Genomic DNA, 15,594 nt, shown 5'->3' with positions numbered 1-15,594 from the left:
TCAAATCACAGATTAATATCTGGGGTGAGGTCTGAGGGAAACTTCACCTTTTAATAAGTGAAACTATCAACTCATGATATTATCAAACAGCATGACTTGGAGGCTATTGATTTTGCTATTATTGTGTTTTCTGAAGTTGTAGCAAGGTGACACAAACTCCATCCCTTCCAATGACCCCACGCTCCCACTGGACGAGTGCAGTTGATAAAGGACGTAAAGATCAGCTGCCCCTTGGCCTTTATAGATTAACGAATATGAGCTGTCAGCACCTCTCATCTCCATTTCCAATGATTTACGTCAAGTTTAATGAGCCTGCCTGGGCCAGATAACACACTCACAATGACTTCTGGGTCTGCTGTGTGCATTATACACACTGTCCGTTCTAGCAGCTTTACTCGTGCAAAATCACTTAAAGAGAGTTAGGCTGCTGTTATAATAAATGTTATTATAAAAATATAACTGTATAATTTGTAGGGCATTACAGTTTTAGATGAGAGCGTCTGCTAAATGTACTATATGTAAATTCTGAGGTTGTACAATATGCAGAGAACCTGAAAAGCCAACAAAGCCTCTTGTTTTCATATTATTTCAAGTAGCTGAACAAATCCAGAGATTGTATCAGATCACAGAGTGAAGATCAGCCATGCAGCTGGACAGATATCTTGAATTTGATGTTTACGTTTATCATTAATTACAGCTGTGTTTAATGTGATACACGTCTTAGCACAAAGTGTATCACAGTGCTGACTGATAAAGACTTGGCTCAGAGGACTTAGCCAAAGCTTAGCCCTTGACCCAGAGAGCGGGTCAGAACAGTCTGGACATGCATGAAGGCCAAATGATCGGGTCCAGGAATAATATCAAACTTTTTCTACCAAAACAAATTCAGGTTTCCAAAGCCCACTGATGCTTCAGACATGGGACAAAATGGTTTTACCTGGCATTAGTTTTGAAAATGGTCTTATTTACTTTGAAATCAATCTGAGATTATCCAGTTACACTTTATTTTAAGGTGCTGCTGTTACAGTGTAATTATACAAATAAGTACTGAGTAATATTAATTAACAACATGTATTTACTATATATTTAGGGTTAGGGTTAGTTGCTTGTAATTATGAATAATATAATGTTATTACTGTAGTAAGTACATGTAAAATGTGGGACACTAAAATAAAGTGTTACATATTATATATATATACCTTTCTGTTAAGAATAATAATCGGTAACACTTTATATATATAAATTATATTGACTTAATCCCTTTACTCTTTATCCATCTTCAGACCATAATTCAATGCATGACATATAGATTCAAATATATATTCAACTTAAATCAGAAATGTATTTTTAAAGAACAACGTGTCCTGACAAATGGAAGAGGTTAACTGTAAAATATACCTCTTATAACAGGTTTCACAGCTGTGTCCCTCTACTTTTTATCAACACTGGCTGCTATTTATGAAAGCATTTGTAAAATCAGGCAATATTAAAGTCGGTTTACAGCCTGAGGGTCCTTAAGGTCACACATGCTCTGGTGAGGGTCATGCTTTTTTTTTTTATAGTCACATTTTAGCTATTTGAGTTTATATTTTCTATTTCTGCTAACACCCAAATAGTGTAATATTACTGTTTTGGAAATTTATCATTTTCTAAATTTAAATAGTTCTTATTAGCTAATAACACCATAAAACTAAACTAAAATTGCTATTGCATTTAATAAATATTTGCCATGCATATTATGCTTATAGTCAACACCATAAACTGACGATCTAGTTTGGTGTTGAAGACAATTGATGGAGACCGCCTTCCATATTCAAATTATGGAAAAAACAGAACTGGCGTTGTGTCAATTCCATTAAGTTGAATTGGGAAGGTGTAGGACGTACAGTGTAAGCTTTTTGAAGAATACGGAGGGTGGTCTGGCAGAGGCTAGATATTTTACTTCATAACTTGTTAAATATGGATATGCAAACCCGATTTCAAAAAAGTTGGGACACTGTACAAATTGTGAATAAAAATAGAATGCAATGATGTGGAAGTTTCAAATTTCAATATTTTATTCAGAATACAACATAGATGACATATCAAATGTATAAACTGAGAAAATGTATCATTTTAAGGAAAAAAATAAGTTGATTTTAAATTTCATGGCATCAACACATCTCAAAAAAGTTGGGACAAGGCCATGTTTACCACTGTGTGGCATCCCCTCTTCTTTTTATAACAGTCTGCAAACGTCTGGGGACTGAGGAGACAAGTTGCTCAAGTTTAGGAATAGGAATGTTGTCCCATTCTTGTCTAATACAGGCTTCTAGTTGCTCAACTGTCTTAGGTCTTCTTTGTCGTATCTTCCTCTTCATGATGCGCCAAATGTTTTCTATGGGTGAAAGATCTGGACTGCAGTCTGGCCATTTCAGTACCCGAATCCTTCTTCTACGCAGCCATGATGTTGTAATTGATGCAGTATGTGGTCTGGCTTTGACATGTTGGAAAATGCAAGGTCTTCCCTGAAAGAGACGACGTCTGGATGGGAGCATATATTGTTCTAGAACTTAGATATACCTTTCAGCATTGATGGTGCCTTTCCAGATGTGTAAGCTGCCCATGCCACACGCACTCATGCAACCCCATACCATCAGAGATGCAGGCTTCTGAACTGAGCGCTGATAACAACTTGGGTTGTCCTTGTCCTCTTTAGTCAGGATGACATGGTGTCCCAGTTTTCCAAAAAGAACTTCAAATTTTGATTAGTCTGACCACAGAACAGTTTTCCACTTTGCCACAGTCCATTTTAAATGAGCCTTGGCCCAGAGAAAACGCCTGCGCTTCTGGATCATGTTTAGATATGGCTTCTTTTTTGACCTATAGAGTTTTAGCCGGCAACGGCGAATGGCACGGTGGATTGTGTTGACGACAATGTTTTCTGGAAGTATTCCTGAGCCCATGTTGTGATTTCCATTACAGTAGCATTCCTGTATGTGATGCAGTGCCGTCTAAGGGCCCGAAGATCACGGGCATCCAGTATGGTTTTCCGGCGTTGACCCTTACGCACAGAGATTGTTCCAGATTCTCTGAATATTTGGATGATATTATGCACTGTAGATGATGATAACTTCAAACTCTTTGCAATTTTTCTCTGAGAAACTCCTTTCTGATTTTGCTTCACTATTTTTCGCCGCAGCATTGGGGGAATTGGTGATCCTCTGCCCATCTTGACTTCTGAGAGACACTGCCACTCTGAGAGGCTCTTTTTATACCCAATCATGTTGCCAATTGACCTAATAAGTTGCAAATCGGTCCTCCAGCTGTTCCTTATATTTACATTTAACTTTTCTGGCCTCTTATTGCTACCTGACCCAACTTTTTTGGAATGTGTAGCTCTCATGAAATCCAAAATGAGCCAATTTTTGGCATGACATTTCAAAATGTCTCACTTTCAACATTTGATATGTTATCTATATTCTACTGTGAATAAAATATGTTTTTGAGATTTGTAAATTATTGCATTACTTTTTTATTCACAATTTGTTCAGTGTCCCAACTTTTTTGGAATCGGGTTTGTATTTTTTTTTTTTTACACAAATGCATCTCTTCGCTTCAGAAGACCTTTATTAACACTCCGCATCTGTGTGGAATATGTTTATGATGGATGGATGTGGATGGAGACGTTCTTCAGCTCATACTTGTTTGGTAACGCATACTGCCATTATAAAGCTCGAATGCGTCAGGATATTTATTAATATTTCTACGATTGTGTTCGTCAGAAAAAAGAAAGTCATATACACCTAGGATGGCTTGAGGGTGAGTAAAGCTTGGGCTAATTTTCATTTGAAAGTGAACTAATCCTTTAACTGTATACAACATACTTTTTTTCCCTGTAAATACATGCTCTGTTTTCCATTTATTGATGTAGAATGATCTGTAGAGTTTATATATTGACTGGCTGTGTGTATGTGTATGTGTATGATCTGGAAGCTTTTGCCAGAAGAGTCTGTGGTTTTGTGAATTTAGTTTGAAGATTTGGCTTTGTTTAACGTTAAGTTTTCAAGAAATGTCTTAGTTACTGAAAAATGTATTAGTATTACTTCAAGAAAAGAGATTGCACCAAATATAAATTAATACTTCTCAACGTTTAATATTTACTGTAGTTTCTTGGTACATTAACTTTTTTTTCTTCATTTTTATAGCTTGTTTTAACAATTTAGGAAGCAAATGTGCAGCCTTAAAACTAAGAGAGTTTAAGTAATTTCCACATATTTAAAGTGATAAATAATGACAAAAATACATTTAAAATATGATTACTATTACTACTATAGGCTATAATCAATAAAAGGAACCTGCTGATCCCACAAACTAGAAAAATACACAGATATAAGAGATTTTGAACAAAATATTTTCTTTATTCTGCAAGAGAACTGAATATTGTGGAGTTCCATTGAGTATATACATGAGTTCACCTCATAACAAATGGAGAGTCTACAACCAATACAAACCATTGAAACAGATACAAGAAAATGCTTTGTGGTGGAAACCGTAACTGAAGAATACCGATAAGTCTGAAGCAACAATGACATTCAAACACTGAGAGAGAGGATTTCTGACATCTATAATAGATAACAGTGTCTCATGTCCTTTTGTGCCATAACTTGTCTGAATAAGACATGAAACACTTGTTACAGAAGGATATATCAACCGGAGCTGGAGCAACGTTTATTTTCATTGCAGTATGTTACTAGGACATCGAGGGCCCATGGCTTATTGCTCAAGCTGTGTCTATAAAAGTCCAGAGATGAAAACACTGCTGGTGTTAAGGAAATATTTAGATTTATGCAGAAGAAAGTGTGTATTCGGTCAATAAGACAAAACGAGTGTGACGTAAAGAAAACATATTAGTTTAAAAGGTATCGATGAGATGCGTTTATACGTTACTGAGTCGGTACAGGTTGTGCAAACGGTACTGAACACGCTGTTGTCTATTGCTTCAGCTCCTCTGTCTCAGTTTTTGTGAACATCATTTTGCTTTTAGTCACTGCAACAAAGGGCTCCAACTTATGTCAGCTGAAAAAGCAGTCTTTTCTCAGAAGCTATATTAAAATTTATATTCGACTACACCATAAACAGACAATTAAGTTTTTGTTCCACATCTTTTTTTTTTTTTTTTCTTTTTTTTTTTACACAAAACAACAGTCAAGAGTACCAAAGAAGCATGCTGGGTTTTACGTATGTCAAAGTGGGAAGGAGAGTGTTTTTTTTTTCTTTTTCTTTTTTGTGAAAATCTTTGTTATTTCTTTTTTATAAGAAATGTGCTGGATATCATGGTGGGACAGCTGTGGTAAGAACACAAAAGACTCCCAATGAGAATCACAACATATTCAAACCTGACTGCAAATAAAACTTTGCAGAACTGCACAGGAGGGCAATAGCCAGTGCTAGTTAACAGTCCAGAAAAAAACATAGCCAGCTCTTCTAGTCATAACACCTGCTTTGTATCGAGTCTAACTGAAAACTCAAGCAGTTATGAGTCAAATAAGGTTGTTTTGGTTCATGTCTAAACCCTCTGAGCTTTTGAAGCAATGCACTGTTGATTTTGTCAGCTTGTTCTAATGTCTGAGCTTCCCCCATTCCCACTTCAATACAAAAAAAGCACTCTAGTAAATGTCTCTCATACGATTTCCCAATGCAATGCTTTTCAAGTCCCTGAAAACTTCCGGAAGGAAAAAGAAAAACAGAATATTTCTTGCTTTCTATAGTATAGGAACAAAGAAAGCCAACAAACCCCTCTGCTTTATGCCCTGAAGAGAATGACAATCACTTTTTTTTTTTTTTCGCTCTCAAAATACCATACATTTCTATGGTATAGGGTTGTCTATTTTCTTTAAATGAATTTTACAAAACAGAAAGAAAAAGCAACAATGACTCCAGCTGGAGTCTGTGAACGCAAGACTACTGTAAATAAAAGAGGCATAGAAACACTTGATTTTGGTGACTTTAGAGGTGGTTTAGTGACCTAACAGACAAGTTAATGACAAGGATAAACTATGATGGCACACACACACAAAAAAGTATACCTTTTAGAAAAAGTGAGTGCAAGCTTTAGGCCAGTCTGTTCACTTTGAGACTTAACAAAAGTACATTTAATTTCAGTAAACAAATTGTCATCAGTTTTTAAATGGCAAAAATGCACCCCCAGCCAATCCACAGTGAACCCTTAAATATATGGACAGTAATAAAAACATTGTTATTTTACCAGACAAGTGAGGGGCTAGCGATAGCAAACCAAAAACTAAGACAAAATTAAGTTTGCATGGAAGCAAGGCAATTGAAATACAAGGGAACAAGATTATGCATCTCTTCAAAACTAGTACTATGCAAGAAAATAAAACAAACCAAACTTAAATCTTTGGTCTCAATGCCTGATAAACACTAATAAAAATAGAAAATAAAAGGTGACTAAAACATTTTTTCTTCAATCAATGTCACGTACGAACATGGCGTGAATTGTCTAACATAAAATAAGCTTGTGACCAGTCTAGTAAATAACTAATACTTTCAAATATATCGTGTGCTATACTGGACTCCAATAATCAGTCATATTTGAGCTCTGTGAACATAAATAAACCCCTTTACTTTCAACACACAAGATGAGTTCCAGTCTTAAAAGAGTAAATGTTCTCACGTTTTATACTCAATCCACTCACGCCATAAAAGGGATTTCCTGTGTTTTAATAAATGTATCTATGTATTATTAAAGACATTCAATGGTGAGTGATGCAAGAGTTCAAGTAATAGACAGGGGCCCCCTCAGGGGCCCAGCTTCAAACAAACAAACAAACAAACAAACAACAAAAAACATGAATCAAAAAATTTGGAGAATAAAGAAATAAAGCTGGACCTACGCTATAGAAAACAGTACCCCAAAACTTTCCATAGAAAAGATGGCAACACCAAAGCTGCAAAGATGTACTGGTAAACAACCACACACACAGAACCAAAAATCAAGCAGCTGATCTGCTAAAGCTAGCATTCTGAAAGGTGAACGAGTTCAGGTCGTGCCACAGCGATGGTAGAGCAGACAAGAACACTGAGTCCTGCCAAAAACACCCACTCAACCCCCCCAAAAACCTTGCAATGGCAAAAGGAAGAGCAACCGAAATGAATATCGGATGATAAAAAAAACCATCGGTTGCCCTGTCTGCATGTGGTTTTCATTAGGACTGTAGGTTGTAAGTTTATCTCAACAGCTGATCTGACTGAATGCTCTTTCTGTTTGGGTCCATCATCATCAAACTCACCCTCTAACCATCCACCAGAAGACTTCACCTGGTTTTCCTTCTCAAATAACACAGCGAACACTTTATAATTGAATAACAACTTGGTCTCATTAGAAAATATAACTATTTTTTGCTTTAGCGATTACATATGAATTTGTACAATTTGCCGCAAACCAGTTACAAAAAGCCATGAGAGTATTTTGACAAAAAATGTAATTCAGTTGAATTCAGTTTCCACTATATACTGCTTTTTTTTTTTTAAATGTAGCATGCTGTGATTTGAGGGGTGAGTTGGGTGGTTTCAGGGTGAGTTCCACTGGCTGTCTTGTCTGGTCAATGGTCTGTAAAACTGCAACAGTCTGCTGTAGCTCTTGCAACATACAACCAAAAAGGGGGAAACTGTGAGAGCAAAAGAAAAATAACAATGTGATTCCTCAACTGGACACCTGCATGCCAGAAGCCCAACAAGAAACAGGAAGTGACATAACTGACGTACCAACAGTGAATATTGTGCATATAGCTGTGAATATATTTTCATAAAGGTTTTATTGTGCGACATTAAAACCAACAGGCAGCCAAACAATGAAAAGTGTACTTTCTCTTTTCTGATACAGAACAAGTCAACCTGCTAAAAAAAGAGAGAAGCACTAGGCAATAAAGGGGATTTTTTTTTTTAAAGGAAATTCTTCAAAAGGTTCAAGTGATTATCGCTTTTTGATGCAACTGAGAGCAGTTTGTGTATCTCTCTGACAGACCACTTCTCTACCATCAAAAGCTGGATTGCACTTTTTTTTCAAGTTACGTACTAAAGCACATCTGCTCTAACGCTGCTCCCGCTTGCTTTTTTTTTTTAAACATATGTCTGACAGTTACACAAATCCAATTGTTCTAGATCAGACATTAAGTATTAAGATGCCACATTAGTTAAAAACCACACATGAATAATTGTTCTTTAAATTTGGTATACAAACGTGCAGCGGTCATATTTCTATATAAGTGCTTTATGTCGACTGTGTCTGTGCATGCGATTTTGGTTCTTAAAAAAGAAAAAGAAAAAAAAAGAGCTTCCATTCACAGGACACAGAAGCAATCTATTTTGTGTAGTTTGCAAACAATGTGTATTGCGTATCTTTCCACTTAATAGCCAAATTTACAAAAAAAATAAAAAAATAAAGGTCCTCCCCATGCCAACTTTGGTCTCTGCACTGAACTGTAACAATCCTAACTGCTCAGAAAGGACAGTTTTTTATCCAGCCAAACAGAAAACAAGGAAAAAAATAAACACCTCTAAGGTTAGTGTTAAAACAAGCTTTTGTTTTTAAGACTACAACATTTTCACTTGTGCCCTCCCAAACCATCCCACAATCCCTCGTTCAGCAGCAGTCACTGTGAGAACACTCTGGAAAGTGTTAGTCGTCTGTTTGCTACATAGTTTTTGCCTTTTTTTAAAACATAGAGAGACAGAGATGGAGAAATTTAAACAAACTAAATATTTTTCCTGCCTTACATTTAGTCAACAAGTATGCAAAGACAATACAAAGGAACAAAACAAAACAAAACAAAAAGCTGAATGAAAAATGGAAGGATGTGAGAAAAAAAAAAAGAAGAGGCAGGAAGATAGAAGAAAAAAGCTAAAAGCTAAAATGGAGCATGTAAAAAAAAAAAAAGTCCCAGCTGGAGTTTAGGTAGCAGCGCAGGTCACCTGAAACTCGCCTCCTCTGCTTCCTTCTGCCTTTTTTTTTTTTTTTTTTTTTTCACATTCACAAACATTTAAAACTTCCTTGTGCAAATCAAGCAGTCTTTAGAAAGAATGCCCTCCAAATTGTTCTTGTAAAAATATATAACTCCAAGGTGGCTGACGTGTGTGTTGCAGCAAGTGTTTCTTTTTTTTGTTAGCATGTTTTTTTTGTTGTTGTTGTTCAGAACACCCTCCCATGAGTCTAGAGAGTTTTTTTTTGGGGGGGGGGCGAGTCTTCATCTCCGGGGGCCTGAGGGCATCTGTGCATACACTGGGTACGCCAGCCGCACGTTGAGTGAGTCGTTGTGCTGGACCAGTGAGGTCTGGTGGTAGTGCAGGACCAAGTCTTTCAGAGTGCTGTACAAGTTGTAGGGCTCTGCGAAACCGTAGCCGCGGGGTGTGCTGTAGATGACGCAGTGCTTCACCTCGCCGTCCACACTACAGACAGAAACATGAGAGATGATTCATTATCAAGGTGATTCTGAACCAGAATCTGACCTCAGACAAAGATAAAAGGCAATCCGGTTGCTCAATAACAAGCAAAGTTAATAACACTCTAAAGGTGACTGATTCAGCCTTGCAGAACATAATCAAATGGGATCAATACATTGATGTGTTGTGTATTGCATAACTGGGAAAAGGTACAGCCTTAATAAATGTTACGACTGAGAAAAATAAATCTAATTTTATTTATTGGTAGAAACAGTGGAGATGAGATGGGAAATTATTGGGGACAGAGAACAAAAATAGGAGACCAGATTTTAATCTGTCTCTCACATGCACGCCAACCTCTAGGTCACTACTCCAACAAAGTAGCCTAAAAGAATAAGCTGAACAGACTTTTAAATAACTTAATGTGACAGGTACGTGGAGGCACAAAGAAAACAAACTTTATAGACTGAAACGGCCTTAATAAATGTTAAAACTTACAGTTTAATGCAAGTTTATCATGTTGTATATTATAGTGAACTAAAACATTTTCTTCTAAAACTATATGCCATTTTAGTGAGTAGAATAAACTAAACTCAAATATGACACAATAAAATACTGACATGGAGGTAAGATCACATTTTGTAGATGCGTGAATAAATCAGGTTTCTCCTGTTTCATTGCCATAACTCCCACTTCACTGTGTTTATTTCATGTTAAGATACTTACACAACAGAGCAGGCGTAACAGCCCTTCTTGCTGCTCTCGCGGATAAGGAAGGCTCCGTCAGGTTTGCCGTGTAGCAAGTCCTCCGCCTGTGTTCGGTTCAGGTCCCCTACAAACCAGCTCTTCTCATCGTAATGTGGCAGATTCTCATCCTCCTCACTGACGAAATAGGTGCTGTTATTACGAGAGAAAATGTGTTAGATGCTGTACTGGAGCCAGTCATTTATCAATTTTAAAGTAATACATGACGATTTAACTTACTCATCCGTGTTCTCGTTTTTGATCCCCAGCCAATCGTTTATTCGTTTCTGTCTAACACCTTTATGATTGAGCCAACTGCATGAGAAAGAAGCAATGGAGAGTTATGTCATGTCCACTCAAACACACTATAATAATCGTGACAAAAGGAAGGTTTCTTACACAAGGTACTGATCTCTAATCTTTCTGAGCTGAATTAGATCTGGCTTTAAGCTGTTCATTTTCTTGTCTGTCTCCCTGTTGTCCAGAGCCTGCGTTTTCAGGTCCTGTTCAAGCCGGGTCTTACTGTCGTGAATTTCGCCTAAACGGGATTTGAGCTTCTCGTAGTTCATCATGATCCTGAGAAAGAAACAAGAACAGTTTGTAAACCCATAGATCAAGGCTGCCGACCGGAGCGCTCTTAATTGGACTTTGCGTACCTCTCAATCTCTTTGTCGTTGCCCTCTCTGCGGAATCTCTCAATGTATTCTTTACTGTAGCGTTCCTGTGTGTGACATTGTTCTTCAAAGATTTTAATGGTCTCGTTGAAGGCCTCTATTGCAGTTCGTTTCATCTGGATCTCCTGCAATCAAATGAAAAAAAAAAAAAAAATCAATGTATGTGATGTGACCTCAAAAGGGCTGTGTCTCTTAATAGACCTGGTTAATTGGTCAATGGGCTTCTGCATTGGACTAAATTGTGTCCACGTTGTACGTGTGGCGTGTAGTGCTGGAGCAAATGGGTCGGTTGTCTATCGATCAGATAGAGATGTTCTAAAAGGCTTACCTGTGAGGTTTTCGTGTGCTCCTCATAGAGTCTGTCATATTCTTTACTCTTCTCCTGATATTGATTGTGATATTCCTGGAGTTTCCTTCCCACTGCATCAATGTTGTCCTCTTTCACCAGCTGATCCTAAGAGAGCGAGAGTAAAAGCATTGTTATTGATATGAATTGCTGAGCGGAGAAAAGTGTGGTGGGAAAAAAGGACTGCTCGCAGCAACATACTGTAGGTTTTGCTTACAAAGTGAAAGCTATTTTTCAGGAATTTTCTTCCAGGAATCATTAATAAAAATCTTGGAATCTGTAAGTGCCTCTCGAGGGCTTACATTTGTGGAACCCCCTAAATAATGAGCACCTGTGTGTCTGAGAAAGATACTGGGAGGGCGAGGGAGGAGGGGGGAAACAAATAAATGCCTGGATGGCCTTTCGACATTGTGGATGTGTGCAATTATTTAGGAGGTGCACTGCTGTGGCAATAAACAAAGTAATATTTCATGCCAAAAGCATCCTGCTGCCTCGGCAGTTTCACTCACAACAAGCTGCACAATTCATTCAGCAAACACGCTCTTTAGGGCCGGAGTGAGGGAGGGTGAGGTGGGAGGACAAAGAGGTAAAGGCAGGGAGGCTGTAAATATGATACCCCCGCCCACAACCTAAACCCATTTACCTGCTGGAAGCGGGAGACCGGATACATGAGCTTAACGTCCAGTTTGGTGTTGTACTGGGCCAGTGACTCATGCCTATAGTGACTGATGAGCTCCACCACTGAACCGAACGTGAGCGGGTCTGAGAAACCATACTTCCCATCTCGGTGGTAGATCTTTATTAGCTTATTGTTTCCACCTTTCCTGCAGGGAAAAAGGGATTGCGTTGGACCACGGATCAATAAAGACCAAATGAGAGGTTTTGAAGAAGCTTTCTTCAAAAGAATATTCTGAGTTACCTTAACGTTAGCGTGTAATCTCCCTGCATCTTGGTCGAGGCGTCCCGTACCAGGAAAGTACCATCGGGCATGTCTCTCAGTTTGTCGTTCACCTCTTCCCTGCACAGAAAATATGGAGAAAGAAAAGAGTGAGTGGTGCAAATACTCCACGCATCAAATCTTGCTCTTGGTCATTAGTAATTACAGCTGAAATAAGTTCACTCTCTGAAAGCGCTGACTCAAACACACACAAAAAAAGTCATTTCTCTTTGCCTGGCTGTATTTGGTCTGGCAGAGGGCAAAGGCACTGGTCTGTGACCATGCTGTCTGCTTCAGCCGTCTGGGAGAGAGTGAGACATCTTTGAATGGTTTAACTGTTGACCCAGTCCTGCACGCCCCCACATGTACACTGATGCCTCTAGCTCTTGTCTTGAAATCAGACAGTCTGCCGCTTTAAAAGTGCCTCCAGACGACCAGCGGAGGAGCTGTCAGGCTTCAAAGACTTTCCTGCTTTTTTGCCCCCTTCTCTATTTTAGTCCATCTGGGAGGAATGTCACACCCCTCGACTTTCAGCCCTCCTCCCATTCTCCTGACAGCCAACAGCCTAGTCATGCTGGAGCTCAGCTGACCCTGGCTCTCAGGAGGGGGTATATTTAGCCTAGTTTGGGCTGCTGAGGTAAGGAGTCTTTGACTAAGCAATGCTCCCATCTTTCTGGGGGAGGAGTCATCTCTAACCTCCTGCACTAGGAGCTGTGGGAATCAGGTACATTTTTAGGCTGCAGTGTATCAGCAAGTTCACTGTTAAGGGGAGGTGCCCTATTTTAGTAACATGTTTGGATTAGAGAAGCTTTCAATAATTTTAGCAATCAGATCAACATTCAACAAATGACATTCACAATCAATTTCACTTCTGTCATGTGACATTTAAATGAAACAAGATCTTCAACGAAAAAAGTAGAGAAGCAGAGAAAAGGCGACCATGCACCAATGACATCGCGCGCATGATGAGCAAGCAGTAGTGATGTCAATGTTAAGTGAAGAACCTTTTTGCATTAAAAAAAACAAACAAACAAACAAAAAAAACAGCTAAATGGAGGAGATACTTGGACAATGAATTAGATGTGCTGGGCAAAGCACAGTTATATTTGACAATCTAATTCAACAAAATTATGGCTTTTTCCACCATGTTATGCAGCTTTAATTTAGATAAAGACCTATGATTAAGCAATTATTAAGACAAACATCTTTGGAATAACATGCACGGATGAATTGTTCACAATAAAATCAGGAAGTAAATAGTGCATATTATAAATAGAGTCAATGTCATTTTCATGTTGACCTTAAACTCAAGCACAGAAGAAAACAAAACCAAAACAGGTTTGCTGATGATTAACATGGCTGAGAACCATTACTACGTACTCAACTGAAACCGCATGGCCAGTAGTTCTAAATGTGATCTGTCAAAAGTCAAATCTTCCAACATGCTACCACTGCACAGAAAATGTTATGTTCCAGTTAAGAACATTTTACAGGATAAAAAAAACAACAACTGCTTTAACCAAATACTAGTATAGCACATTATTCAATGTATCATAAAGGCTGTCCACATTTGAAATTTAATGGTCAGCATCACTTTGCTTTGGAATTCTTTATTTGATGTCTAGAGTGACTATTCTTTGATTCGTAAACTAGTAAAGCACTGAGGACGGATTTGAGGTGAAGCTAAAAGCAGCTCTAGTTTATCTGGGAAGGGACTGTTTGAGTTAAAGGATAGCAGGGCTTCAGAGATCAGTGAGCCCGTGAGCATCTCTGCAGAATTTCTACTCGCCCAACATCAAACGAGTCTAAAGCTGGTCACTAAGCAGCAGACTAATCTGCTAAAACCTGAGAGTTTTATGGGTTGTGTTGGAAACTGGCCAGACCGCTAGACATTTTGGAGATTTGGGCTCTTCTATCCCTCCCCTTAAGTAATGGCAACTAAACCACCCCTCACTTTTTTCAACTCTCCCTGCATCTCTCCCCCGTTTCATTGGCTTTTTGCTTTTGTACAGCTGCGGCAAAGCGTACATGCCTCCAGGATAAGTGAGCCAAAAGAAGGAGAGAGGATCAAAATAAGTTCACCAGCTCACATAAAAGAAAAGAAAAGAACAGAACAGAAAAAGTTTGCAGAGCAGTGCACTGTGGCCTTGTTAGAGATCCGGCAGCAGAGCGCGGACTGCTGAATGAGCAACATGACACGCCAGAGCTGCATGTGGAACTCCTCCTTAGGCAGGTGGAGGGAATGGAAAACAAGGATCTGACATCTCCCAAGGAGCAAGAAACATCCTGAGAACCCAGAGAGATTTTCATCTGATCTGCATGCAGTCTCATGACTATACAGGCCAACTATGACCTGACGTGCACACTGCCATACGTGTTCAACATGTGATGAGGACAGTGTCACGCTATGAGCTAACTGACAGGTGGAAAGATTTTCATAAAAGAACAGACAGAAATTCAATCCATAGTGATAAATGAAGTCTAGTGTGTCAAGTGACTCTTACCTTGATATGTCTCCCCAGTACCATTCTGCTTCTTGCAATGAGCCACTGGCGGCTTCTTTCACACCGTTGCCGTTTACTGGTGTCATGGGTTTTGTTGGCTTGGGAGGAAGAGCTGCAAAAGAAATGAGATTTATTTTAGTGGAAAATCTTCTGACCTCATAATCAAGCCTTAAGATAAGAAATAGATCAAAAAGTTCTGACGTTACAGATGAAAACCTAATCTCCTTAGACTAAAGTAAGTGGATGTCTGTGTTAATGTATGGCTGTACATTGTTCATTTAGAGGGGTGGACACACAACAATGATTCCCATGAACAAGTCTGTACTGCCAAATTTGAGCACAAAGTTAAGAAAACAATAATCCTCGTCTTACTCTTTATTTAAAGTACATACAATACAGAGCTACAGAGTACACAAAAAAACACTACTTCATCCAACTATTCTCAATTTTCCCATGGAATGCCTTTCAATACTCTCCTACAAGCTGCAACTCCTTGACGTCATCTGTAGTTAGACAAGTTTGTTTCGGAAAATGCAATGATTTCCACTGAAAATGCAAAAGATCAGTTTTCACGGAAAATGCAACAACAACAAATTCCATTAGGCCCATGCGAAAATGTAAACAAAAAACAAATGACCTTCTTAGCCAGTGCTGCTTTTGTGCTACTAGCTGAATCTGTAATGAACAGGTTCCTTTTCTTTGAGTGAAATGCTTCTTTGTCAACTGCAAAAGCAAACAACAGCTGCCGCAACAGCACGCTGGAAAGCTAACGCTGATGTTGCTCTTGCTATCTTGTGGGTCAGGGGTCACCAGAATGTGCTGTTCAGCCACGCAGTGTATCATGATGCCCTCACTCTGAGAAATTTTGCTGAGAGAGTATGTACTGTGCCATGTCTTCACAGAATGCTTTCTCACGTCTAATCTCTTGACGTGAATCTTTCAACCTTA

General features: G+C 38.7%; 1 protein-coding gene across 6 annotated transcripts in view; it reads right to left on the bottom strand.

The window, feature by feature from the left end:
- Positions 1–4,379: 4,379 nt before the first annotated feature.
- The window catches only part of pik3r3b (phosphoinositide-3-kinase, regulatory subunit 3b (gamma)), a 202,177-nt gene continuing 190,962 nt past the window's right edge, over positions 4,380–15,594 (bottom strand). For all 6 annotated transcript variants that reach the window (XM_048199967.1, XM_048199969.1, XM_048199968.1 and 3 more), the window contains 9 exons: positions 14,647–14,758; positions 12,125–12,223; positions 11,849–12,029; positions 11,188–11,313; positions 10,842–10,984; positions 10,585–10,761; positions 10,426–10,500; positions 10,168–10,338; positions 4,380–9,447 (listed from right to left, as the gene is read on the bottom strand). In XM_048199967.1, the coding sequence (XP_048055924.1) occupies positions 9,246–9,447; positions 10,168–10,338; positions 10,426–10,500; positions 10,585–10,761; positions 10,842–10,984; positions 11,188–11,313; positions 11,849–12,029; positions 12,125–12,223; positions 14,647–14,758 (1,286 nt within the window). In that variant the 3' untranslated portion in view covers positions 4,380–9,245. The remainder of the gene's footprint in view (positions 9,448–10,167; positions 10,339–10,425; positions 10,501–10,584; positions 10,762–10,841; positions 10,985–11,187; positions 11,314–11,848; positions 12,030–12,124; positions 12,224–14,646; positions 14,759–15,594) is intronic.

This window comes from Megalobrama amblycephala, linkage group LG8 (assembly GCF_018812025.1).
Source record: "Megalobrama amblycephala isolate DHTTF-2021 linkage group LG8, ASM1881202v1, whole genome shotgun sequence".
In the NCBI taxonomy this organism is placed as follows: Eukaryota; Metazoa; Chordata; class Actinopteri; order Cypriniformes; family Xenocyprididae; genus Megalobrama; species Megalobrama amblycephala.
Note: the sequence above shows the minus strand (reverse complement) of the source record. Positions and strands in the feature narration are given on the sequence as shown.